Source organism: Hypomesus nipponensis, chromosome 17 (assembly GCF_054491055.1).
Source record: "Hypomesus nipponensis isolate SF chromosome 17, ASM5449105v1, whole genome shotgun sequence".
In the NCBI taxonomy this organism is placed as follows: domain Eukaryota; kingdom Metazoa; phylum Chordata; class Actinopteri; order Osmeriformes; family Osmeridae; genus Hypomesus; species Hypomesus nipponensis.
The window spans coordinates 17,636,152-17,663,792 of NC_140377.1; the positions used below are offsets into that span (position 1 = coordinate 17,636,152).

At 39.4% G+C, this 27,641-nt stretch overlaps 2 protein-coding genes and 1 pseudogene across 3 annotated transcripts; all 3 read right to left on the bottom strand.

Annotated features, from left to right (window-relative positions):
- Positions 1 to 1,047: 1,047 nt before the first annotated feature.
- Positions 1,048 to 6,510, bottom strand: LOC146253767 (serine protease 33). The gene is made up of 6 exons (XM_084676931.1): positions 6,468 to 6,510; positions 6,329 to 6,352; positions 6,035 to 6,200; positions 5,076 to 5,347; positions 3,959 to 4,125; positions 1,048 to 3,742 (listed from the first exon to the last, which is right to left on the bottom strand). The coding sequence occupies exons 1-6, from the start codon at positions 6,508 to 6,510 to the stop codon at positions 3,494 to 3,496; spliced, it is 921 nt and encodes a 306-aa protein (XP_084533057.1). The 3' UTR covers positions 1,048 to 3,493.
- Positions 6,511 to 7,731: 1,221 nt separating this feature from the next.
- On the bottom strand, positions 7,732 to 25,648 carry kat8 (K(lysine) acetyltransferase 8). Of its 2 annotated transcripts, XM_084676924.1 has the most exons (11): positions 25,279 to 25,648; positions 25,072 to 25,146; positions 24,570 to 24,748; positions 21,999 to 22,052; positions 20,782 to 20,946; positions 14,286 to 14,375; positions 13,248 to 13,388; positions 12,942 to 13,035; positions 12,451 to 12,601; positions 8,346 to 8,500; positions 7,732 to 7,980 (listed from the first exon to the last, which is right to left on the bottom strand). In XM_084676924.1, the coding sequence occupies exons 1-11, from the start codon at positions 25,613 to 25,615 to the stop codon at positions 7,916 to 7,918; spliced, it is 1,506 nt and encodes a 501-aa protein (XP_084533050.1). In that variant the 5' UTR covers positions 25,616 to 25,648; the 3' UTR covers positions 7,732 to 7,915. The 2 variants fall into 2 exon arrangements, with proteins under 2 accessions (XP_084533050.1, XP_084533051.1); XM_084676925.1 differs by lacking the exon at positions 20,782 to 20,946.
- LOC146253769 (uncharacterized) lies at positions 14,382 to 20,775 on the bottom strand (annotated as a pseudogene).
- Positions 25,649 to 27,641: the final 1,993 nt, after the last annotated feature.

The following is a 27,641-nucleotide window of genomic DNA, read 5'->3' on the forward strand; positions in this document are numbered from 1 at the left end:
GACTGACCTCTGTGTAATATTTTAAAGTTCCTGTAAAGCAAATGCCATGATTAGCTTCTCATTACATTATACACGTGTGAAATTAGTTCCTGAAAGCATGTGCAAAGCGCGAAAACTTTGTCGCACTGAAATGTGTAGTTAGACCCAGTGGCGATTTAGACCCTTTTTAGGGGTGCTAAAGCGCGCCTAAATTTACAGTTTTTCACGATTCCTAAAACAAATTTCTTGAAACAGGCCCCCATTTTCTCAAAACTGTAAACACAAAACCTCGATTAACATATTCAAGCACTATTTACAAAAACTCTGAATCCTCTTGCAAAATGAAACTTTCGCCTCAAAACAGTTTTACCTGTGCTCAAAATCAATCTTCCACCTCAAAACAGATTTTCCTGTGCTCAAAATCAAACACTGCTCTCAAATCATAAACAAAGTGATCAAAATGATATACACTATCAAGCAGTCAGGAAACAATACACCAAAAAATGGAAGACACCTTGTTCAAAACATAGTTCTCAGGGAGAATTATTATTTTTATCTCAAAACAAATTTTATATTTATCCGTCATTGTCTTTTGATGAACAAAAACATTCTATCGTGGTAGCTCAAAATTGATCAGAAATTACTACTCTGCTTTGCTATTTTTTTGTTCTTCCTCCTCCTACTCACAACACACTCTTGTTCTTTCAGTAACCTTATAGCGCACTGCAATAGCCATATTGCACTCTCCTCTTTTACATTTTATACTATAGTATAAATTATTCTGAATTGTTAGCATTTTGTTTTAAATGTTTAAACATTTTATACTAAAAGACTGCAGCCAATTTAATACTCGTATTTGTTTATCAATTGTTTATTGTATTCACCTGCCCACCAAAGCAAACTCCTTGTGTGTGTAAACTTACTTGGCTAATAAACCTGATTCTGAGGACTTGACTTCGAGGACTCCATCCCTTCAATCATACAGTCGCTTTGCCATGAATTGACCAGCAGATGTCAAAATGCGATGACATATGAAGTGTAGAAAAATGACACGATTATGGTGTAATGGTTTGTTGAGCCGTTTACAGAGTTAGAACTGAATCATTCACAACGCATCATAATGCAGTGCCCATCAGACACATGGGGGAAAATACAACTAATGTTCAAAATACATTTTACACACATACATTTCTCAAACAAATTATTTCTGATCTTTAGTCCCCTCTTGTGACTTAAGTGGGGAGGCATCAAATGTAGGTTACAACATGGAAACAGTTCTGTAAGAGTAACCAAACAACCAAATTTCAGCCTTGGGACTTTCCTCCATATTTAAAAAACAAAAGCTTGAGTATTAAACATACGTTTTTACAGTTTTTCTCAATCACTTTGGCTATTCTCGATTGAGAATATTTATTTTCAAAACAGTAAGTTCAAATCTCTGAACAATAAATGGGCACACCAGATTTGAATTTCTTATTCATTTAAGCAATTTGCACGTGTTTTGGCACATGTGCAAAAGAGTAAGTAGTCTTTCAACTGTCTACAATTGTGCACAATATCTGCATGCACATGGCCTGCCGATCAAAACCGAGGAGTTGATTCTCATTGAAACTGTGATACTTTTCTCAGCTTCTAAACATTCTTTCGTCGTATGAGTCATCACATGCAAAACGATCCATTCAAGTATAAAAATCTGTCAGACCTACATATTACATAAATATCTATGACGTGGGAATGTTTTTGATGCCTGTTAAATTGACATATTACCTACCAGGTAACATAGTAATCAAATTGAAATCACAATCTTACCAATCAAACTTTTTTTTTCATTGTCATTGTGTGTCAATTTTCTTTTCACTATATATGAGTTAACATATAAGGCATATGTAAACATGGGCATGCAAATGTGAATTTTATGTTTACAAGTAACACATTGCTATAAAAACAAATGAACTGTATACATACAAAATACATCATTATTTCTGAGTACTACAGTATTGATTTTTCCCAGTAAACTTGTACCAACTGTTGAAATAAGTATCTAAGCTCACTGTGATATACAATAGCATTCAGAAAGACAAAACTGACATTATTGTGTCGTACAATAAGTATTGTGAATAAGAGTGAACAAAAAAAAGATTAAAGAAAAAAGATAATAATTTGTATATAACAAACATTTAGAGGGTTGACTGCTATGGTGAAAAAACATCAACACATTTTGAACAGTACGGCTCACACAATGACACAACACTTTTTATTTTGATGGCATTGGCCAATTTACTGACACAATAACTTGGTTTTGAAGCATGAATTATAGTAAATGTTTTGTGTCAGTTACTTTCGGCAGACATGCAATAGAGTTGTGATGTCCCATAAAACAGTATTAACAATTGCACACTTACAGTTTAGATAATGTTGAAACTGTAAAAAAAAGTTTATCTTCGGCAGATTCCTTCTTTTTAAGAGGTTTGAGTGAATTAATTGAGACTGGTTTGCACCTGATAAGAGGGTCATTATTAGCAGCTGATTAATGTTGCATTGACCTTTTCTGTTCTAGTCATAAAAAAAGTTTTGCTTTGCTACATTTAGTCTTTATGTGCAAATTGGAAATATAAATCGGTTTGTAGACAATTATCACATAATTCTTCCCCCACAACCTTTTCTGTCAATGAAATTATTGTATATACTGTTTTTCTTTGATTAAACGCCGCCCTCGAATAAACGCTGCACCCAAAATTAACATTGATTAATAAACTCCGCCCTCGATTAAACGCTGCACCCAAATTTGTTTTATTTTTTATTTAATTGGTTGAATTAAAACACAGTATTTATTACACAAGTAAACCACAAGTGTACAATATAGCTTATATATATATAGTTGACTTCGCTTTTCATAAACCCCAAGTTTGCGTGCTACAGATCTGTTGCTGATCTGTTGCTGCTGGCGAGTATTTCTGCACAGCTTTCTGTTTTAAATCTAAAGTGTAAGAACGTTTCAGCATGCTGCTTTAGATTTCTACACAATGTAGACATGCGGCTTCAATTTTACACTAGGCTTTGTGTGTGACCTTGTCTAATCTTCGTCTATGGCCGCACAGCAGCTACAATTCACTAAATCTCTCTTACTAATTAAACGCTGCCCTCAAATAAATGCCGCACCAAAAATGAACATTATGTAATAAACGGGAGTCAGATGGCTGAGCGGTGAGGGAGTTGGGTTAGTAATCAGAAGGTTGGCGGATCAATTCCCCGCAATGCAAAAATGATGCACTTCACCCTACTTGCCTCGGGGGGAATGTCCATGTACTTACTGTAAGTCGCTCTGGATAAGAGCATCTGCTAAATGACTAAATGTAATAAACGCTGCAACGTTTAATGGGAGAAATACGGTCCACGTTTGTGTAGTTCACATACAGCACACATTGGAGCTGATTAGGTAAAACCTTTCTCTCATCTTATTTTTTTTTTGAGAAATACAGTTTTAGATGTTTAGTTGATGTGTATATTTTGCAGTTTATCTCCCCAGCAACACCAAAACCAAGAAATATCCCAGCACCAAAACCTTATTGGCCTCTATCCGGAATCCCCCACCTATAAGCTGGGCATTCGAGACTGTTGATTTAATTAAGTCAGTGAAAGCAGATACCTTGGTATAGACCCCAGGCCGATTAGGCTGGGCACACCCCAGTCCAAAACTCACCACCCCAGCCTGGACCCATGTTCTGTTCCCTGCGGGGCAGACAAGTGGCCCACCAGAATCTCCCTGGAAAAAAGCGTGAGGCAGTGAAAGATAGATTGTAACTTTCCCTCACAATGTGCCTTCATGTGCACATACCTTTGACAGTAAATAACCATGCATAATATTGCAGAGGTGCATGAGCTGAGAACATGTATTTCTTATTTGTAAGTGTAAGACAAGTTTGGTGTGTTTGTGCAAGTATGCGTGTGTGCATGTGCAGGCAGATAGAAACAGGGCTACCTGACACGAGTCTTTGCCTCCATCCTTGAATCCAGCGCAGATCATATCTGGCAGGATGTCCACTGTCTCTGAGTAGTATGATTGGACCTTATACATACTGTTACAGGAATTCTGTTCAATGATAGGTACCTTGACTTGCTGGAGAGTTCCTACCCCTGACAAGGACACTGTTTCAAGGCAAAAGAGAGGGAAAGGTTTGTTACATACCAAATCAAACTCAAATGTTTGTCATGATATTATATTAGTATGATGTATGATTTTGTGACTCTCATAATCATCATAATGTACAGTTATGTATACAGTACAACACCAAAAAAAAAGGTTTTGATATAACAGTATGACCACTTTGTACTCATCTAAACAAAGGAATGTGTGTGCATGTTGTGTCAATACAGTGATTTGAATTAGTTTCATTGCATAGCAATGACAAAAGTACTACGAAAATGGATATCTGTTAAGCCTGTTTCGGTGAAACCATTAAATGTTCTCACTCTTCATCCCCCCTAAGACGAGACTTCTTTCCCAGCCTCATTTAAAATCCCTAGCATAAAGCACACTCCTTTTACATCAATTCTAATTTTTGTATGCCAGCCCTTGTTTTTTCTCATTAAGAGCAACTCCACAATAAAAGAACGCTACACCCTATAATTTGCTGTTCTCTCATTTTACTCTCGAAATCTACTTCCAACACCCAACAGTTCCTTCAAGACCTACCGTGGCTCTGTGTGTTTTAATTTTCCTTATTGTGTGGTTAGATTTAATTGCTTTTTATTCCTCCACAACACTTATATCCTTTTATCAATTAATCCGAATTTGACGTTTGTCGTATAACGTGCGTTTTTTGTTAACTTGTATGTTATGAATTGAAATGCACATTTCCTCTGCTATGTACTTTTGATATTGTTGTAGCAGTCACGGTTTGTACCTATTCAGGGCTCTATCAAGTTGTATGAAGGCCATTCCACTTTCAAGATAAAAGTAACAAAGATTTTAGAATAAAATAATCAAGCAAAACTGATTGGAAAACATAGATAACATTTTCATTCAAACATTACCTTCAAGTAAAGTGCAGACATTCACACCATCCTGTGCACTTAACTCTTCCTCCAGTACCCACCTCCTTCCTGAGTGTCTCCCCAGCCTGTGACATGGCACAGTGTACCCTCAGTGAAGGCCATTCCACTGACAGGCAGGCAGATGGGCTGCACACGCACACTCCAGGTTACAGGTTCAGCTAGCTGCACCAGTGCCAGGTCCCTGCCAGTCTGGGGGTCCACGTAGTCAGGGGGCACAACTACTCGGATGGCACTGTGGTGGCTCTCGTACTGGTTGTAGCTATTGAGTTTGTGCCGGCCCACATAGAAGCTGTAAGAGTAAATTTCCGATATTCTGTAAGGAGGAGAGAGAGAGAGACAAGAATTTGATGGACTGAAGTTGTTTCAATGTTGAATCTTTAAATTCACAAACACTTTCATAAATTCCTTCTGTGATGGTGGAAATCCCACTGGTAAAAGCATAGTGAGAAGGGGTATAACGATACACTCAGCTCACAATTTGATACATATCACAATACTGGGTTCATGATACAATACGTATCACTATATTTTGAACTAAATTTTTATGAAACTGAAATGAAATTAACAGATTTCTTTCCAAAACATTTTCTGTAATTTTTTTGTTGTACACGAGATATTGTTTACTTACACCTCTAATACTGACACATAAGGACACTTCATGAAGTCTATGAAAACAATGTCAAAATGTCAGACTTGCTTTCACTGATTACAAAAACCTTTTACACAGTGCTTTCTTCTGTATTCACATTCAAAGAGGTTTGGGAAGCTTTTTTCTAGCCCTCTTTCTACAGTTTTTGGCTATTCTATTGCAGTTGATCCAAAACAAACATTCAAACTCTGTGAATTAGGGAAGTATGAATAATACATAATGAAGTAGGAAGTAAAAAGAGCCAATGACAAAAATAGACAAAGACTGACAAGACACCTTATACACACAGAACTGTCATTTCACTCCTTGTCATATAGAAGACACTCTGTCTACTTTAAATGGCCATCTTACTTGGGAAAACAGTGGGCGGCAGAGAGCACCCAGTTGCTGGCAATGAGTGTGCCACCACACACGTGACCACTAGTGCCTAAGTGGATGTCAACCTGCCACGGCCATGCCCCATCTGGCGCATCTATTCCTCCCACAATACGATTTCCCAGAGGAGCTTTACCACACTCTGAGGAGAAGGAGGGGATTATTAAATACATAGATACAGGGTGGCTGTGCACAAACACCCATTATAAAGACAAATGCCTTGCTCTTGTCACATTAAATACACAGATGTAGATTTCTAAACAACTTTACCTTGTGCTCTACATCTTCCCAAGCCTAGGTAAGGAATAAGGAGATGCATGAGAATTGAAATTCTTAACTATTAATAGTTTATTCTGGTGAGTTCTTAATGTAGATATTAAAAGGTTGAACAAACTTAACAAGCACTTACTTGTTGCTGCCAAAACAATAAATACCTGGATACCTGGATTCATTGTGGTAATTATCTGTCAGGGACAAAACTTTTTTGGGGGACAATTCTGTATTTGTAACATAAATTGTTTGTACATTGGTTCTTGTACAAAAATACTAGTGATAAAAAAAATAATGAATACAAAGCCTAATGGCTAACAGTTTGTGGATGAACACGTCACCTATTTTAACTTAAGATTGGATAAAGAAATATATTTATACTTCCTGTAGTGGGTGCTTACCTGGGATGCTGAGTCGGTAGCCAACTCATAAATGGAAGTAACAACGTCTCAAGCAAACTAATAAAAAATAGTTTTGTCCTCCATTACTGTAACACATCAATGAAATGTGAAATAGAAACCAGTCTGTAGCCACTATACTTTCAGACAGAGTTTCGGTAGAAGAATGTAGTCCAACCTGTAGAGGAAAAATCACCTGCATTTTCACCTGAACAGAGTAGGCTAATCAGAGCACTCAAATTTCCTTCTGGCCCCTCCCTTCCTCACCTCACTGCTGGTAGACAGATACGGATATACGGTATAACACTGAAAAAAAAGTTATATTAGCCTAAAGATTTCTCTCTTTACATACTTTTCACCAAATCAAACCTTTATGTACTTTTTGTATTTTCCAACCTACAATTATGGTATCGCCAAAATCTTTAAAGCTTATATTCCTAAAACAAATAGGTACAATAACAAATAGGTACAATAACAATCATCCACTTGCAGTGGACATAATATTATTTATGTCCTTGTAATAGTCTCCAGTTTCATTCAGACTAATTAATAGGGAGTCCAATGCTTTCCAACAGAAGTCCTTCTCCTTTGGGATATTTTTTATTGCCATGGCAACATTTCCTGAAGGGCTGATGACTCATGGGAATTCATGAATAAAATGTGTAACATGTTCACGTTGTGAAATACAACACCAACAGTGTTATCTGACATAAAGCCAGGAGTCTATCGATTGACAACAGTCAGACCTATGCACTAGTTTTCCCATTCAAGTTACTGACAATGCAGACTGACAATATTCTGTTGTCTCGCAGATTGCACCATGTGTTTTTTATGTTCTTTATATTTCACCATCTTTATGCTGTCCATTTTTTGGGAAGAGACAGGTAAATACACATTTTGTAGATACAGAATCATGTTGCTATAGATCTTTCAAAATAGAAGAAAGCACTGCTTCCCATAACGAGCCAAATTGCAAACCCACGAGAAAGACAAGCAAAACTGAACTGAATATCACTATTCTTGTTTATTAAAAAAATGAAATGAATGACTTGGACATCACTGCTATGTACATATGTTGGTTCCTTTTTACAACAAATAGTTTGATATTCAAAAGAATGACGACAAGATGGCTGAGATTGGAAAAATTACATGCTTTTGTTAGATGTTGGACACGGTGGGACTGGTTCTATCACTTCTTAGAGAACTTGGCCTGCTTGTGTTTCGGGGGAGCCCACTTCAGACACACGGTGTCCACTGTAGGGGGCAACAAAACACATGAAGTGCTTTAAACAGAGAGGCACACACAGCAGCACAGAAGGTTAGTACATCCCCTTTGTAAGATCATTACTCACACACTTGCCAGCTAAGGCAAAACTAAATACAACAATGAAAGGTAAGTTGATCAAGAGAAAAAAGTCACAAGACTAAAAAAGCGACACATGATGTATTAATGTAATTTTAATTATGATGTAACATTAATTTAGCAGACACCTTTTACCCAAAGCAGTGCACTCGGGTAGGTTAGAACTTCGGAACTCTTGGTCTACAGTCAAATGTTGTACCAATCCCTCGTGATCTCAGAGAAAAACTTATGTTTGTAAATGTGTATGACTACCCACCTGTAATGGGCGGCTTCTTGTACTGTGCACTCTTAAGGTGCTCCTCGACCAATTTGGGAGTGACACAGATGACATGCTGGCCCTTCCAGTATTTCACCATGTTGAGGGACTGCAGCGTGCTGATGATGTCACTCTGGGTGATGCTGGTCATCTGGCTGTTTGGGAGAGGGGGTCAGGGTTAAGCAGCTGTGCTTGACAGTATTCCGAGTGTGTATGTCTCTCCGTTTGGGTGAGACCACATTCTATCTAGGTAAGTATGTGTCAGGGTGTGTGTCAAGTAAAGCTGTATTTGTCCTTTGACTTTTTGCTGGTCTTTCCAAAAAAAAACACTGAAAGACTACAGCTCATTCAAAACTCTGCAGCTAGCCAGTCATAAGACAATTGGTGATGCAGCCTTTGTCAATTACGCCAAAAACTATGGAGCACATTACCCAAAAATATTAGGGAAGCAAACACGCTAGACATTTTCAAAAGACAGCTTAAAACCTATCTTTTTGCCAAAGCATTTAATACATTTTATTTCAGAAGGGTTTTTATTACTTTTATGAGTTGCGTTATTGTTTTATAGATTTTTTTGGCTCCCTGCAAAGACTGCGGCTTGTGTTTTGACTTGTATTATTGTTTTTATTGATTGTGTTTTGGATTCCCACAAAGCGGCCTGTGTTTTGTTACATGTTTTGTAACATTTTATTTATATCGGGAAACCACAAAGACTGTGCCTCGAAATACTGCGGCTTGTAATAAAAAGGCTTGAGCAACATAGATTCTGGACTGCTCTGCAAAAGGTCTGAGATTGTACGTTTTAGATTTGAATCAAAAGGCTTGGGCAACATACATTGCCTGTCAAAAAAAAAAGTCACACTCTAATATTTCGTTGCACCACCTTTAGCTTTGATTACGGCACGCATTCGCTGTGGCATCGTTTTGATAAGCTTCTGCAATGTCAGAACATTTATTTATGTCCAGAGCTGCATTCATTTTTTGCCAAGATCATGTATTGATGATGGGAGAGTTGGACCACTGCGCAAAGTCTTCTCCAGCACATCCCAAAGATTCTCAAAGGGACTAAGGTCTGGACTCTGTGGTGGCCAATCCATGTGTGAAAATGATGTCTCAATGCACAAATTGAGCCCGATGAATCCTGGCACTGTCATCTTGGAATAAGCCTGTGCCATCAGGGAAGAACAAATCCATTGATGGAATAACCCGGTCATTCAGCTTATTCAGGTAGTCAGCTGACCACATTCTTTGGGTGCATAACGTTGCTGAACCTAGACCTGGCCAAGTGCAGCAACCCCAGATCATAGCACTGCCCACCACCCTGGAACAGGGTAAATCTGGACTCATCAGACCACATGACCTTCTTCCATTCTTCCAATTCATTGGACAGTTCTTATCCCAATTGTATTAGTTTCAGCAATCTCTTAATCTTAGATGTTTTCTTTGCTTGATGCATGCCAATAATGTGACCCTTCTGAAAGAGATAAAAATATTTTCCACGACCATAGGATGTGTCCTTTGACATGGTTGTTTAAGAAATGAAAAGCTAGTATTCACTGCATCAGTTAGGGTGGAATAACTTGTTGCCAGCTTAAACATAAATCACCCATGCAGTAATTATCCAATGGGAGGCTCTTACCTATTTGCTTAGTTCAATCTAGGTGGTGAATTTTTGGGGGGCCAGGCAGTGTAAGTTCTGGACTGCTCTGCAAAAGGTCTGAGATTGTGGGTTTCAGATTTTAATCAAAAGGCTTGAGCAACATAGGTGGACCGCTCTGCAAATAGTCGGAGATTGTTCTGGATTACCGCACGGCCTGTGTTCAGAAGGGTTTTTATTACTTGTATTAATTATAATATTGTTTCTATTGATTTTATGTAAAGCACTTTGAGCTGCAATTATTGTATGAAATGTGCTATATACATAAAGACAACCCTCTACAATGCGAGAAAATCACTCGCATATGCGACCAAATTTCAAGCCAGGCGACAAAAAATTATCTTTAATTAGCCAGAGCGCAGATTTCAATGACGTACCTTCGCCAACTATAACAACAGATGTACAATTATTACAGTTATTTTACTGCTGCTCAACAACAAAAACAGAGGTTGCCAAAGTAACAGAAAGTCACTAGATTTGTCGCTCGATAAGATTTATCTCACAAAGAGATGGATGCAAAAAAGCTACAATTCCAATCTAAGCAGAAAACGCTTAATCTTTTTTGTTATCAAGACAAATTAAGATTACTGGGCCTCATTCTCGAACGCAGTTAAGAAGAATTTAAGAAGGAATTTCTTCTGAATTGGATTTAGGAAAATATTTGGCATTCGTGAAAGTTCTCATCTGGGATTTGTTCGAACTTCAGAAGACTTTCCGAACTCGAAATAGCAGTCGTAAATCGGCCAGAGTTGTCTCAAATGCGATTCCTTAAAAAAACACAAGGGGAATCGCATTTAAGAAAACTCAGTGTTAGAAGAGTTAATTAATTTGTGAGAAATCGTTGGTGATTGCGTTCACATCAACTCTACAAACATCCTCGGATTAAAATAATTATACTGCTTGCATCCATCATCAGCTGTGGAGAGGTGGCTGAAGTCAAGTGGCAAGAGAAAGCCATTTGCTAAAATTTTTTTAGATTAAATCCATATGCAACATAAAGAATAATTTGGACAGATAATGTACTTTTTTCAGTTGCATTGTTGTACATGCATTTCATGTAAAAAGTCCATCCACCGAGTAAAACAAAAAATGTACAAGCCAATGGCAACTCAAGCTTTATTGTGTCCGTAGAGGGTTGTATTATTGGTGGCCAAGCCGCAAAGCGGCGAAGCCACTTAAGTGTTTCTACCTTTTCTTACTATTATTATTATTATAACACTTCTTCTGCCATTGGAGTCTATGGCAGCCCCTAGAACCGTATGGTAAAAAAGTTGTGAAATTTGGCAAACTCATTAAACACAGTCCCCTCTTTATATTCACCAAGTTTCATGTCTCCCATTGGAGCACTCTAGCGCCACCAACGGGTCAAAGTTGGACTTGTGTTTACACATGTAACTTTTGAACCGTATGACCGATTTTCAAAAACGAGGTACCGTTGGATTCCCTGGTTCAAGTTGAATTCAACACACCCTATGAAGTCAATTTCCGGTGATAAGGATTTACTGCCATTTTGAATTTTGTGAAAAAAGTTTTTTTCGCTTCTCCTCCTTAAATTTTGTGTCAAATCTTCCCCAGAATTAGTCCACATCATCATCACAGAAACCCTCACTAAACAGTTTGAAGGGATTTTTGATTTTCAAAACCGTTTGTCCGGTACAGACAATCAAAATCGGCAGCAAAGACACCAAACAGGAAGTTGGGTCATATCTTAGCAAATCCTTGAGAAATCAAAACCAAACTTAGTATGATGACTCAGACCCAGGCTCTTCTGTAGCTGTCCAAACTATTTGGTGTCATGTGATCACTGGGTGTGGCCGCAGGAAGCAAAAATGTGTTTTGGCCAATAACTGTTGATTTGTTTGCCTTTATTAAGTGATTCCTTTGTCTCATGATATCTTGGGACGTCCCGTGTGTGACCCATCATCATTTGTGATAATAGCCGAATTGATGCGGCCGCCATTTTGAATTAATTAAAAACGTTTTTTCTCTACTCCTCCTACACATATTGTCCAATCTTAGCCAAATTTGGCAGAGATTATCTTCAGACAAAGCCTGACAAAGGCCATCACATTATTTTTTGATTTTCAGAACCGTTTGCCCGGTTCATTCAATCAAAATGTGCCATTAAGCCAGCAAACAGGAAGTTGGGTCGTATCTCAGCAAATCTTTGATGGATTCACACCAAACTTGCTGCATGCACTCGGAACCCTGTTCTGAGGATTTCTAAAGTGTTTTATGGGTCATTTGACTGCTTGGCCACCTCATTGCTGCTTGCAGCTATATTTATTATTATTTTTGTCCGTCTCTTCTTTTTGGGAGTGAATTATGTCTTAAGGGTAAGCAAACAAAAGTGTGCGTTTGTAAACCTGATGGTTTGTGGCTGTTCCCTTGAGCACACTGACATGAATGTGTGCCTACTGCTATGTGCACATGCGCATGTGTGTGTACCTGAGGTCTTTGATGGACAGCGTGCCCCTGAAGTCTCTCAGTATCTCCAGCAGCACCCAAGACCAGTAGCTCCTGTAGCTCAGCTTGCCCAGGTCAGACAACGGCTTCTCAGGAGAACCCACTGTGCTCTCCAGCTTGGAGAGCTCGTAACCTAGACAGGAGGGCAAGAGAGAGGGGTACAAACAGCGAGGGGTAAAAAACAAACAGAGAATTAGGGTGAATAGGTAGATGGATACACAGAAGCAGAACATGAGAGATGGAGGAAACCAAGTGGCCAATTGGAAGGTAGAAACAATTGGATAGGAGAGAGAGAAGCAGGGAGAAAGAGAGAGCTGGAGTGATTTATAATTTAACCCAACTGATGCACAATTACAAGTGATTGGCCTCTGTCAAACACAATACTTAGAAAACAAAATGGGAATTATTTATTTTAAAGATAAGGGAATATGTGTCTGTGTTGAGAGGGACTGTGTTCTTGTTGTTCCACTTACTGAATGCTATGAGGAATTTTCCATAGCCTCTGCGCTGGTAAGGGGGCAGGGTGAGGATACAAGCCACATTATTTCCGTCTGGGGACTCCTTCTCCTGCCAACCCAACACACAAACCAATTGATTAGCTTTCATAATTAATCCAGCATTTATTGCTAAACATTATTGCTCTTGCTGGGTGTATAAAATGAGAGATGGGCTAATTGCACTTAATTCAAAGGACCTCCTCCATCTATTGAGCCTTTATTTTGCTTTACTTTTCAAATTCACATTTGAATTTATAGGCCCCATGGAAGCTCTGTAACTACCTTGGAGAAGTAGCCCACTATGTGCGCCCCCTGCCTGTTGACTTCGGTCAAGATGTAGAAGACAAATGGCTCTACATCAAAGTACAGCGTCTTGTGGTCCAGGAAGAGCTTGGCCAGGAGACAGAGGTTCTGACAGTATATCTATGAAGAGAGAAACACGTGAAAGAGACAGGTAATACATAATACAAGTCTCATCCAAATTAAATGTGAAGTGAATTTGCATAAACGAGCATTTCAAAATGTGTGTCAACAGACTAAGAAAACCTTTTTTTAAATTAAGCAATGGTAGAAACTATAAAATACAAATCTGGTCAGGGTTGGACGGGTTAAGTTTATGGCCTTTATTTTTGAACACATGTTGTAGACATTTTGGTCATATGCATATATGTATGTGTATGAAATCTATAATCTTCTATGTTCATTGGTAAGAGACAGGAAGTCTGGGTGACCTGAAAGAGTTCTTGTCACCTGGGGGGAAGAGACAGTTGGTCTAAGGACAATGTGGGTTTGGTTGTATTGTTCTTATCACCTGTGGTGAGATGGATAAATGGATCAAGCTGCCCTGACTCTTCCTGTTTCATAGGTGATGTTAATTAAGTTCTTGTTTGAAGATGTTCACACAAAGGACAGTTGACCATTTGATTGGTCAACCCCTGTGGCTTTATTATCTACTGCTCTGGAGAGAGCTGTGACAACAAAGAACTTTGGGACTCTTGGTGGAAATGTATTGTTTTAAGCTGTCACTAAGTTGAGTTAGCCAATCACAGAGTTTGCTACATTGATTGATAGACCTTACAGAATGCCATTGATCTAAAGTTTATATAAGGTTGAACATGTGTGATGGTCGCTATCACTCTTACGAACGATCTGTGTAGATGGCACCTCCTTCGTTAATGACTGATCACAAAGTACTTTGTTTAATCATATGAAATTGTATAGTCTTAATAAATTAAATTGCAACCGCCATCTTCGACTATTCATATCTACACAGACCAGCTAGAATTTTCTACCACACACAACAACAGTGGTTTCCCTCACCTTGTGGTCGCGTCCATCCACCTCATACACAGAGATGTTGCTCCTCCTATAGATCTCCTTCCCTGGAGGCTGCCTCCACTGGCACTGGGACTAGCATGGACATTTGAGATGAAAGGAGGGACCAGAGGCAATGAAAGGTTGTTAGATCAAATATATTGTCATTTCAGGCCATGGAGGAAGCAGTGAATCAACAAAGAAACAATTACAAACAAAGTAGTACAGCAGGTATTTTGTACATTTATATAAAATAAGTCTATATAGGAAAAAAGACGGTCATGCTCATGCTACCCTTAACTCATTGCTGAACATTACTGAACAGTATCATCCAAAGGCTGAGGCGCAGGTTCATGGGTTTCTTAGGTAGCAATGACAATGTGTTGAAATAGTAAGTTCTAGAACTAACAGTGACTAAATGTAAACAGTGGTATGTTTCCCCTATATTTCTTCTATAGTCCTCCCAAATGCGTGTACTGTTGAGGTGACCCAAAATGTGTCTATTCAGACTCTCCAACATAACCGGTATTCAGAGGGGTCTCTTTCAGGCTAGTCCCATTCTGCATATACCCCTTTAACAAGAGATCTTTAATGATCTCTTGTTATAGAATTGGTTCTGTTAAGGATTGTTAAAACCTTGATGTTATCTAGCAAACCAGTTTCCACCAGTTATGAGCGGAACCATTGTTATCAAGGATCAATCAAGTCATCAATGGTGGCGATTTTTTCAGTTTGTTTATTATCTATTTTTGCGTTGAGTGAACCTAGCATTGGCCAACTCTTCGACTAATTCAGCATACAGCTTACTAATATTGTGCTACTTACTGATGTCGTCATGATTCGCACTTCAGGTCAAGGAGAACCTGCTACTTTTTGGTAACAGCTGGGAAGAAAGTTTTTGGGTTCCAAACCAATTTATGTTTGGTCAAACTGCTCAGAAAGGTTTATATTTAGGGTTGGGTATCGTTTGGATTTTTACGATTCCGATGCCAAACCGGTACTTTCAAAACGATTCAGATTCTTGAAAAACTGAAAAATGACATAAAAGAAAGGCTCTTTCATAGTTTTTTTTTACAATATATTAACATTTTAAACAACGTTTTAGGCCGTCTATCAGCAGTGATTGTTAGAGTGCATGTCGGAGAATAGCACGGACACGCGCTTCACACCGCAGTTGAGTTTGCGTGTGTGCGTCCTTGAGAACTGTAAATTGTATAACTCATGTTGTCAGTTCATTTAAGCCTGTTATTATATTAGTCTATAGTTCTTGCTAATTTAAATTAAGTTAACTGGTGATTTTTGTTTGTATTCTTCCGCTGCTAGCTACAGTAAATTGCAGGTCTGTTGATTCAATAGCGATTGCTGCCTTTGCTCACGTTTGTATTTTAGGTGCAAAAAGCTGAATTCCCATATCTCTTGAAAGCTTGCCTGCTCAACTTTTTTGGGTGTAGATTTGACTGTAAAACTGTAAAATTATGAACTTTGTGACATGACGTGAAGACATGGCTGCTGCCTAATTCTATGCGGTCTACCGGGCAACATTCTCACTCAAATTTCAAGACTTTTGTGCCCCAAATCAAAATTCTGATGTGACAGATCAATGGGGAATCGCTTTCTCTCTTACAGGCTGTCCTCCTCGACCTTTTTGGTCTTTTTAAATTGAATTATTTGTATAATCCGTGTAATTCTCGAGCCGGTATAAAGACTACATTTTCCCAGTTGTCTGCCACCAAATAGGACGAAAATATGTCCAATATTACATTAGCTGTTACACTATTACATTAACCTGCTCCGAAATATAGGGTTAGGGTAAGAACTTTGTGTCGGACAGACCTGCCCCCACTGCTAAAAAAAATCCTAGAGGAAACACTAAGTCACCTAACACACAACTACAATCATTTAACAATAAATTACAGTTACACTATTAACAAGTAACAACAAAACAAATGTGGAGTTGGTATGCTAACTAGCCCAGCTTCAAACTTTAGCAGTTCTTTTGCAGAATAATTACCATATTTGCCTTCTCTGGCAAGATACAACACCTCTCCTGACTTATGGCATGTCCTGCACAGAAGAAAACTCTCTCAGATGGTTTTCGAAGAGGCCTGTACACACAGGTATGAGTTTGAAATGGGATAAATTGGGGAGAGGAAGTATCCCGTGTGTCCCCTCATGGTTCAATAAATTTGACGTGCTTCCCCTTCGCACTTAATCGTTTTGAAACATTTGTTGCATTTTGCGATGTCGGAATCCTTGGCTGTGAAATACAGCCACAGTTGACAGCTTTGCTTTAGGCATTTTAAATGCACTAAAAGCTAGCTAGGTAACGATAGACTAGCAGAGCAAGTGTAATATGTTTACTAGCGATCACATGCAGTGAATGGTTAATATGCTTTTACATCCATTTTGGTAAGCCCAGAGGGAAAATATGGCATTTTAAAAGTAGCTTACATTTATGGTAGCTAGCTAACGGTAGACTACAGAGAAAGTGTGATATTTTACATCCGTTTCGAAACGACAGAGGGAAAATATTTCAGTTGACACTAGGACTGCAACGATTAGTTGATATTATCGACAACATTGACAATAAAAAAAATTCGACAAATATTTCTGTTGTCGACAAATTGTTTGATCTCATAGAACCTATTTTAAGTGGCTGCAATAACGTGATTTGACCTGTGTGGCGCTGCAGCACTAGACTAATGCAGCCCTCCCATATGCAATCCAACAGAAGAAAACAGCAGTAAAAATGTCAGGATGCAAACGGGCCACAATAAGTATTGTGTAGGAAAGTTTCACCAAAGATCTAACAAAAAATACTGTAATATGTAATGTGTGCTAGGTGGAATTTGTTTTCCATGGGAGCACAATGTGCTCTCAACGTGCATCTCCCGTGTGAGATGAAAGATGGCATCCTCGGTCGTTAGGTGCGCTCTGTTTTGTCTTGTTTTGTCTGTTAATTCAGTGTTCAGCCGAGATGTCTGGGGATCTCTAACAAGATAAGTACTTCTAAACATCAGGACTACAACTCCTGTGGATTTATTTCCCACTTTTCTGCTTCCTGCTTTCTGCTTTCTGCTTGGGAATTCAAGCTGTCTGACAGGAAGCAGTGCGTTAAACTGAGCTAAGTCTCTGACTACCAGTCCATCAGCACCGGATCTCCTCAGGGCTGCGTCCTTTCCCCTCTGCTCTTTTCCATGTACACCAACAGCTGCACCTCCAGTCATCAGTCTGTCAAACTTCTGAAGTTTGCGCGCGACACCATCCTCATTGGTCTCATCTCTGACGAGGACGAGTCTGATTACAGGTGGGAAGCTGACAACCTGGTGACCTGGTGTAGCCAGAACAACTTAGAGCTCAATGCTCTTAAGACAGTGGAGATGGTTGTGGACTTCAGGAAGAACACAGCCCCACTCAACCCCATCACCTAGTGTGACTCCTCAGTCAACACTGTGGAGTCCTTCCGCTTCCTGGGCACCATCCTCTCCCAGGACCTCAAGTGGGAACTGAACATCAGCTCCCTCACCAAAAAAGCACAACAGAGGATGTACTTCCTACGGCAGCTGAAGAAATTCAACCTGCCAAAGACAATGATGGTGCACTTCTACACAGCCATCATTGAGTCCATCCTCACCTCTTCTATCACCGTCTGGTATCATCCGCACTGCTGAGAAGGTGATCGGCTGCAATCTGCCTTCCCTCGAGGATCTGCACACCTCGAGGTCCCTGAGGCGAGCGAGGAAGATTGTGGCCGACCCCTCCCACCCTGGACACTTCCTCTTCTGGCTACTCCACTCCGGCAGAAGGCTGCGGTCCATCAGAACCAAAACCTCACACCATAAGAACAGTTTTTTTTCCATCTGCTACTGGCCTCTCCAACAAGGCCAAGGACTCCCACTGACATTCATTCATTTATTTATTCATTTAACTATTATAAGTCCATCTAATGGCAATTACACTATGCATTAGCCACCTTATCTCAGTATCTGATTGCACTAAGTTGACCACTCATGCTGCTCATTTTAATTCGTAAATATATTTTAAATTTAAATTGTTTTATTTTTAGATTGTTTAGTTCTTATAAATAGATAAACTTTTGTACTTTTACTTAATTTAAGATTTGTATATGTTTATTGTCTGCACCTCCCTCCCACAGTAAATTCTGTGTTAGTATAACATTCAATTCTGATTCTGATGCATGAACATTTAAAACGAAGGCATCCCGGCACAAGAGGAGATGAAAACGGCGAGAGGTGAGTGTGCTCAAGCTGGAACTAAGCAAGATGGAGAGACAATTCTGAACATGATTGTTAAAGTCATGAGGCCTCTTTCCATTGTGAAAGATCAAGGATTTTGTGAAATTGTTTCTGCTTTCAACCCTGGATATATCCTTCCATAAAGAACACATTTTACAAGTTTAAAGGAAAAAAAATATGAAAAACCCTGTCAAGAGGTATACACACACCTAATGTAAATTCAAGTTTTTTGGGGGGTAGATTTTAAACTAAACACTTAGTAAAGATGACTAAACAGCAATTTAACCACTAAGATTGAGAATATTTATATAAAATTTGACAACAAAATCTGATGTCTTTTAAAGGTTAAAGATTCCATTCAGGATGCAAGAAGCTTTATTACATTGACAGCTGATATTTGGACCAGCCTTGCTACAGAGGCATACCTTGGTATCACATGCCACTTTATCACTGAAGACTGGAAAATGAAGACACTCAAACTGCAACAATGCCTTTTGAAGAACAACTTACTGGTGCAAACATAGCAACATGGCTGGAAGAGGTTCTTGCTAAATTCAGCATTTCAGTAAACAAAATTAAAGCAGTCATCCATGACAATGGATCCAATGTTGTGGCTGCAATGAAATTGCTGGCAGACAAATAAATGGGTCTATGTCTACTGTGCTCGACACCCACTTCAGCTTATTGTGAACAGTTCCCTTAAAGAGACCAGCATCTGCAAAGCTTTGGGTGCTGCAAGGACCTTGGTTGAACATTTTAAGAAAGTGAACAGGCCCATACAAAGATGAAGGAAAAGCAGCAGTAGATGAACACACCAGATCATAAGCTGATCCAAGATGTCAGCAACCGATGGAACAGCACCTATTTTATGGTGGAGAGACTACTGGAGCAGCACTGACCAATCACTGCCACACTTTCTGATCCTGAGGTGACACCAAGTAGCAAACAGTACTTTGACTTGAAGCCTGATCAGTGGTCACTGCCTGACCCAGGGCCTGCAGCCTTTACAATGTGAACTGAGTTCCTTAGTGGTCAAGAGTATGCAACACTGTCATGCCTTCCTCAACTTGCAAAAGGTCTTTAGAGGTCTGTGGAACAATCCCTTAGCTTTGAAACAACACCTGGAAAAGCTTTTTTAGCCAAAGCTTATAAAGATCTAACAGAGGTCGGGGGAATATCAGCACTTTCTGCAAGGACAAAGACAATACAGTTCTTCTGTCAGCAGCTCCAGACCCAAGATTTAGAAAGCTCAAATTATGCCTGCTTAACAGAGGATAGAAGCTCAAAGCACTGTTGGTCCTTGCTATCAAAGCAGCAAGAGTCCTGGAAACCTACAAGAGGTCAGAGTTTCTCTGTTCCAAGGAGAGAGCAACAACAGTCAATGCTAGAAAACCTCCTCCAGTCTGACTCAGACAGCCTCAGTGAAGAGGAGAACTCCCACAATGACAAAAAGATTGAGATGGTGAGAAAAAAAGTACGGATGTACTTCTCTGAACCACAAAAGCCCTAAAAAGAAGATCCCTAGGTTGGTGGAAGGAAAATGAGGGGTGTTTCCCTAACCTATCAAAGCTTTCAAGATCTTTTCTTTGCATTCCTGCCACAACCACTCCAGCAGAACGTATCTTCTCTGCTGCAGGAAACATTTGCTCACAAAAAAGAGCAAGCTTGTCACGTGAGTATGTTGATATGCTGACCTCCCTTAATTTTAATTAGCTTATTTGAACAAAAAAAACTGTCCAGAAATGATACTATTACTCACTGTTTTTCATTGAGCAGATCCCTGTGGTCTTACGAGAGATTTGTTAACATTCCTACTTTTTTTTGTCAGTAATACATCTGACTTTTTTTTTTAATGTACTTTCAAGCAACATGATTGAAACAATGCTTACAGAGCATTTGTGATTTAGGTTGGATACAATTGAACAAAAAGAGATGTAATAGCCTGTTCAGTTGGCTCAAAGTGCAATACAGATTTTTTTCAAAAACTGAAGCGATTTCCTGGTTTTATTTATTAGTTACCACATTAAGTGGAACCGAAATGAGGAACCGAAATTTGCGTTCTAATCCGGTCCGATTCCTACCGGTTGCGTAGGAACCGGTTCGACTATGGAAACGGGTTTCAGAACCCAACCCTATTTTTAATAGGGCGTGAGAACCGGAACGGAACCTGTTCCATGTTGGTGAAAAAGGGGTATCAATGGTTGAGGGAGCTGCAAGCCAATGATAAGGCTCAGGGAGTCACTGACCAGGTGGTATCTGAAGCTCTTCTCATACTTCATGTACTTAAGGCAGTACTCGCAGATCCAAAGCTTGGGCTGCTTGCCGTAGTCCTCAGGAAATGGCGAGAAGTACCAGGCATCAATCTCAAAGTTCCCAATTTGGATCTTGTCCACATACTTCACTTTAGTGATCTGCAGAGAGGGAAGATTATTTAAATTATACCTGGCTAACGTGAACACTGGTGATACCTAATGGCAACTTAGTAGGGGTTCCATGTAAACAGGGTTTTTCCTGGGTCAAAATGGGTCTTCGGTGCTCCAAAAAAAAGGCTACTTAAAGACACATACTCATTAAGTATGTTCTAAATGGCATAAATGCAGCCAATAAATAATTGACGTAACAACTTATTGTATCCTAGCCTATCGATTAAGGTAGGCCACTCTGAAGCATGTACACTGCCTGCTTCATTTGATTTTGATAGGCTAAGCATTCTGTAGCAAATAATAACATAAACCCACTTTTTATTAATTAAAACTACTTCAGCATAATAATGCACCTAAAATACAAACCTGAGCAAGGGCAGCAATTGCTATCGAATCAACAGACATGTGCAATTTAGCTATCAGGGAAGAATAAAAACAACGAAAATCACCAGTTAACTTGATTTAAATTTGCAAGAACTATAGACTTATACAATAACAGGCTTAAATGAACTGACAACATAAGTTTACGACTTGCAGTTCTCAAGCGCGCACACACACAATCTCAACTGCGCTGTGAAGTGCGTGTCCATGCAATTCTCCGACATGCACTCTAACAATCACTGCTGATAGAAGGCCTAAAATGTTGTACAGCCTGATTTCTGATACCGTGGCGGCAGAAATTTAGCCATAGAGGAAACACTGCACTGTATTATCATTCCAGCTTAAGAATACCAATGGAGGCTGCGTTGGAAATCGTTTATCAAACTTTTGTCAGCATTTTGAGTGGAAATTTCATTTGCATTTGTACAGGTGTATTCGTGCACGTCGGGCTGGCCCTCGCAGCGAAACGACAGTTTAGTGGCCACTCTGTCCATTCGCGCACCTCACAAATGCATATTGATCAGACAAGAAGACACGCTTATGAACTCGATTACTATCGGTCAAAACAGAACGAGGGTTCAGCTGTAGCCTCCTTGAAACATACTATTGAGAACATATTTGCTGACATGCATTGCAAGCACACACACAAACACACTTACCGCTTCATGCTCCTTTTCAAGGGCGGCTGTTGTAGGGTCCATTTCGGCATATGTCTATGAAAAAATAGGATCTCTTTCAGACTTTTCAACACTGAACATTAGCATCCTAAATCTACATTATGCCCAACCGGAAATGTACAGTGCTTCTGATACAAGTCTGAATGTAGCAAAGTCGTACATAGTTAGCATTCAATTGTCCAACAATCTTGTCACCAAAAAGTCTCTGACAACATTTTAAAATCAGTATGGTCTCTGAAATTGGTTACAGTTTTTTTTTACGATATGGTACAATTATCGCAATTATGTGTTAAAACCTCATAACTCAAGGCTGTTCTTTTTACACGTTTGACTAAGTACAACACCCTAAATTACACTGTAACTTTTTAACAACACCTAATCAGTGTATCAAAGAAATCACTTAAGTAATTATATATATATATATATATATATATATATATATATATATATATATATATATATATATATATATATATATATATATATATATATATATATATATATATATATATATATCTTTCATAATACAATGCATACAAGATTTTTGATATGCTTCTCTTCAGATTTGCTTAAATACATTATAAACACTTAATCCAACTGTTCTTGATGGTTAGTCAGTGGACCATTTGGCAAACCTATAGATTTTAAATATGTTTATCATCCTAATAATGTAAAATGTGTGTTTGTATGAACATCCAAATTCCATGAAACCACCAGGGTTTCCCGCAGCACTTTTCAGTTAAGGCGGCCGCCAAAGCAACACACGCCTGTAGCCTTAACTACGTTGTCGTCGTCCCCGTTTTATTTTTTTTATTGCGATATCAGCCGTTGTCCGATTTTCTCCCTTCCATTCCAAACCCCCACCAACGTGACTCCCCCCCCCCCACCACCTCAACTAACACATTTTCTGCGGGAAACTGGTGTCTGGTTGAATACTCGTTATTGCTGATATATAGAACATAGGGGATCACAATTGGTCACCATTTATAACATATATAAAGGGGAGGTGTAAACACTGACAATATCTTTCAACATGGAGCAGGATTGACAGCAAGAAATAGGTGGTGAGGAGGTCTGTCCTTGACCACTGATCAGTTGCAAATAATTAAAGATTATGATTACTTTAGTACTTTTATAATGTTTGAAATGCTTTGAATTTAATAAACATGTTTGATCTATACCCTGCTATATTCAGCTCATGAGAACATAACCCTTGGTTATGTCCAGAAGAGAAATATGCCGATCTATTAATTATTTTTCTTGTATCATTGATAAACTTTCATTATGCTGTTTGCCTATGCCTGCATAGCCATAAGTTAGTTGTTTGTAAGGTGCGACTAGGAAATGCCTGTGACACTAGGGATACACTCAACTTGAGTGTACCAGACACCTGCACCTTACCTATGTGTAATAAATACGTAGATTAGTCTTGAACTTGTACTGAGCTAACTTATGTGTTGAGCGGTAGAAAATCTGTAGTCCTGAAAGACTACAGTGATCAGGCGATTTATGTATGTGCGCTTACGCATCCTTACCGACAGGAGACACTGAGTTAGTTGTTGGTTAGCCCTCGAAAATGTCCGCTCACGTTAAAAAACTAAAGGTTGATGCAGAATGCTGTTGATAGTAAGTATCTGTATACTGAAGTCAAAGGGAAAGCTGTGTGCTTAGTTTGGGGAGAACAGGTTGCTGTGCTGAAGGATTATCATTTGAATCGGCACTATGGGACTAAACACGTGGACAAATACAAGCTTGATGTCAAGCATGGATTTGCAATGCCAAAAGGTTTTTCCCAAGATGCATGAACAATGACGACATATATTGTGATGTGGAAGAGCATCTATGGCGAAATGCTCAAGACATGGCTTGATCCTATATGTGCAAAATGTTATGTTTTGTTTTCATTTACAGAAGTAGTTAATTATTTGTTTGACTGTATTTACAGTAACTGTACATTTGATTATTGAGAGTATACCTATGTTACAATTATATCTGAAAGATAAAAACACATTTGCTCAAATGCTTGTAGAAGATGTCTTCATTGATCACAACCTGATTACATAGGATAGATGTTACAATAAGGAAAGGATAGATTCTGTAAATGTTGGGTTATGTAAGTGTATTGCCTACTGTGAGAACTATAATCTGACTTCTACAGTATTGTAGCATATTACTTTTAGCCCTTCAAAGGGAGATTTGAAACGTGTTTCTTGCATTGTTTGTTATTGGATTCACTGGTAGTTAAAACGACTAAACTGAAAACATATTGTGACTGACAGAGATATTTACATTCCAAATGAATAAACATGACAAGTTTTGAATGAAAGACTGGCTGTGTCACAAGTGTAATGAGTTCGGAGTTACGTACAAAGAGTTGTGAGGTTGTACCACACACTTGCAATAATAACTCCGTCCAAAGCACCTACACCAATTTGAATTCTATGGATACCACACCAGAGCTTAAACCACCACGTTCCAAGACTCCCAAAGTAAACAAGAATCCGCTAATTTAGGGTTCTGGCTGTCCTTGTTTATAAAAAAAATAAGTCTTACCTTCTGAACGTGGTTGATCTCGTCATGCTTGCGTTTCTGGTTGCGGGTAATCTTCCTTTCCGGTTGCTCTCCGAGCTCTCCCCCCCCACCTCCCTCCACGCTCTTCCTCACTGCATCTTTTACCGTCTTGGTCAGCGCAAGCCTGGCCTTGCCCACCCACTCGTCCAAACGCCTGTTAACTGAACGGAAGCCGCAGAGTTGAATCGGAGAAGCAGGAGTTGGGCATATGGACAATGGGGATACCAGAATAGGAATAGTTGGATAGAAGTCAAGAGAGAAAAATTGGAAAGAGTTTGAGGAAATTGAAGACAGAAGGGGAAAACATTACAAAGAGAAAATGGGTAATAATAGCCTAGTTGATGAAACTGATAGGAGAACTTAAATGAAACATCTCTCTACACACTATTGTGTATAACCACATCACACTGTGTACAATTTATTTTTATTGACGTGCGCAGCAATGATGCTTGTGGAGAATGTGTCCAAAAAAGTAGCTACTTACATCCCACATAATGCACATAGAATTCCTCCCTGCCCTCCTGTTCGTTCAGCCTGGACTGGATAACTTCAGCGGAATCTGTGTGTAAAAAAAAAGACAGAATTGTATTAGTTACTGTATTACTGTTTTCTGTATACAAACTGTAATAATTTAGCTCAAATAGGTAATAATCCATCGTTGTGTTGGACTGTTTGTTAAACTGCTACTCACGCCATGTCTTATCTGCTCTTTGACACAAGTACGTCTCTCCGATTTCGACCGACACCTCTTGCTCTCTGCCGCAGCCTAGCACAGTTCCATCAGCGGCGTGCTGATTACTAGAGTCCCCGGCTTCTCTCTCCCGGTCAATGGCCTCCGACTCATCCTCCTCTCCGCCACTGCCGTTTGAAGAACAGGGAGCTTGAGTACTAGTATCCAAATCTCCTCTGTTTGTTACCGTATGTCCAGTATCAATATCGACGTCCATTCGGTGGTCAGGGCAATTATTGTGGTAGTTATTGTCTCGAATATTATGGCGGTCATTTGCCGTTTCTGCCCCACCAGACATGTTTTTTACTTTAAAAACAGAAGCGTGACGTGCTATATGTGAGATTGCGCAGTGTCGGCTGGGGGCGTTCTATTTCGTGGAGCTCCGCCCCATAGGGAAGCTCTGCTCATAAACATATAATAAAGGACTTATTATAATCCGAAGAACGCTGAGAACGCAAGTACATTCTTTTGAAGAACATTCTTGCAAGCGTCCTTGCGAGAATCGTCTTGCAAGGACGCAAGGACGGAGAAAGAATTGAGATTGTTAGGATTGATAAACAGCCCACGTTTTTTCCGTTCTTGTGTTCTTGCGAACTCGTTTGACGTCATCTTTCATTGCCCAAGTACGGTTCCAATCCAAAGAACACAAGCAGAGAATGTCTACTATAGAGAGAACTGCCACTTTCGGGAAACTTCCGGGTTCTGAACTGGTTGAAGTTCCATGTGAGGGCGCTAATGAGCGAGTGCAGAATGAATGGAGGTCTATGGAGCGGTACCCCTCAAAATCCACTTTTCTCAGGATATAATTTTTTGTCGAGTAATTTGAATTCTGAATTCGAAAGGGGAGGCACACTGCTGGCTGTTAGATTGTTTTAATGTCGCCTTTCTGTTCTAAAAAGCTTTTGAAAATGTCATTGACGTCATACACATCGTACGACCAGAGCTACTGCTTTACGGCAAGCTCTGGTCACTTACTTTTTTCTCTCAGGGCATCGACAACACAGCTGACAAGTTAGGCTCTCCCTGTCAATACACATGAATGCTAGAAAGAGGTTTGGCTTGCTAATGTTGTTGCTAATGTTGCTAATGCTCTGACATTCTGATTCCGCTTCGGATGCCATCAAGCGGGAGCTCTGGTCGTATCAGTCCTTCACTAACCAATCAGCATTCATTAGCAGAATGCTAGCGTGTTATGGGCAACAACGACTCACCCTGTAAGAAATCAAAAGGACATAAGTACTCGTTCATTCAACTTTCGACCTATAATCCATGTTGAACATGCAAAAACTACAATCAAATCGGAGATTTCTCAACGACAATCAGGCGAAAGAGACACATTTATCCGTTTAGCTCCATAGACTCCCATTCAACATGCACTCGCTCGCGATCACCCCAGTGGAACTTTGGTGGAACTGTAGCAAAATTCGGTAAAATGGGGCTTAATAGGGAGTGGCAGGGCTCTCCTAAACAGGCTCTGACACAAGTCACCAAGAACGCCAAAAATACCCGGAAATGTTCTTGATCCGCCCCTTTTATCGAGGATGCATCGGATGGTGACTTGACCAGCGAGAACGCTTCTGATTCCCCAGAAGTCATTGCAAGATGTCAAGCGAGGGGGACAAACCTCAAAACTGTAATTTTTTACTTTTCATATTTCAGCTAAACGGTACTTGTAAATCAGCATCTGAATTAAAATGTGACGAGAAATAGGAAGTGTAGTCGCTGAAAATGTTCTTATTTTATTGATGAAACGCCTAATTTGTAAATTTGCTCCGACCTTTCGATAACAGTTAACATTAGGTACAGTAAGTTAGCAAGGGCTACAGAAAACGTAAAATTACAGGTAGAGGGACCATTTTTTAGCTTTGTCATCTAGTTTTTGTAGTTAGTCATGGTTATCATAATGCTGCGAGTCCAGGAAAACCCTAACCATCTAAATTCTTTCTCCGTCCTTACAAGACCATTCTCGCAAGGACGCTTGCAAGAACGTTCTTCAAAAGAATGTACGTCTAGCACCCCATTTATTTGCTTACGTCAAGAAAAGTTGCCTGAGAATGTGCTCGCAGATAGGAACAGGGCAGGTATGGAGGATTATTATGGAGGATTATAGGAGCCAAAACTAAATAAATACTTGGATAAATACATAATTATATAACACAAAGCTTAAATAAACCAACTTAATAATAATAATAATAATAAATAAACTATCCCCACCAACTCAGTGACAACACCCTCCATTCAGGAGAGTGAAGTTTACAGACTTTTCAAGAGGCAGAACCCACGCAAAGCAGCTGGGCCGAACGCTGTCTCCCCTGCCACCCTCA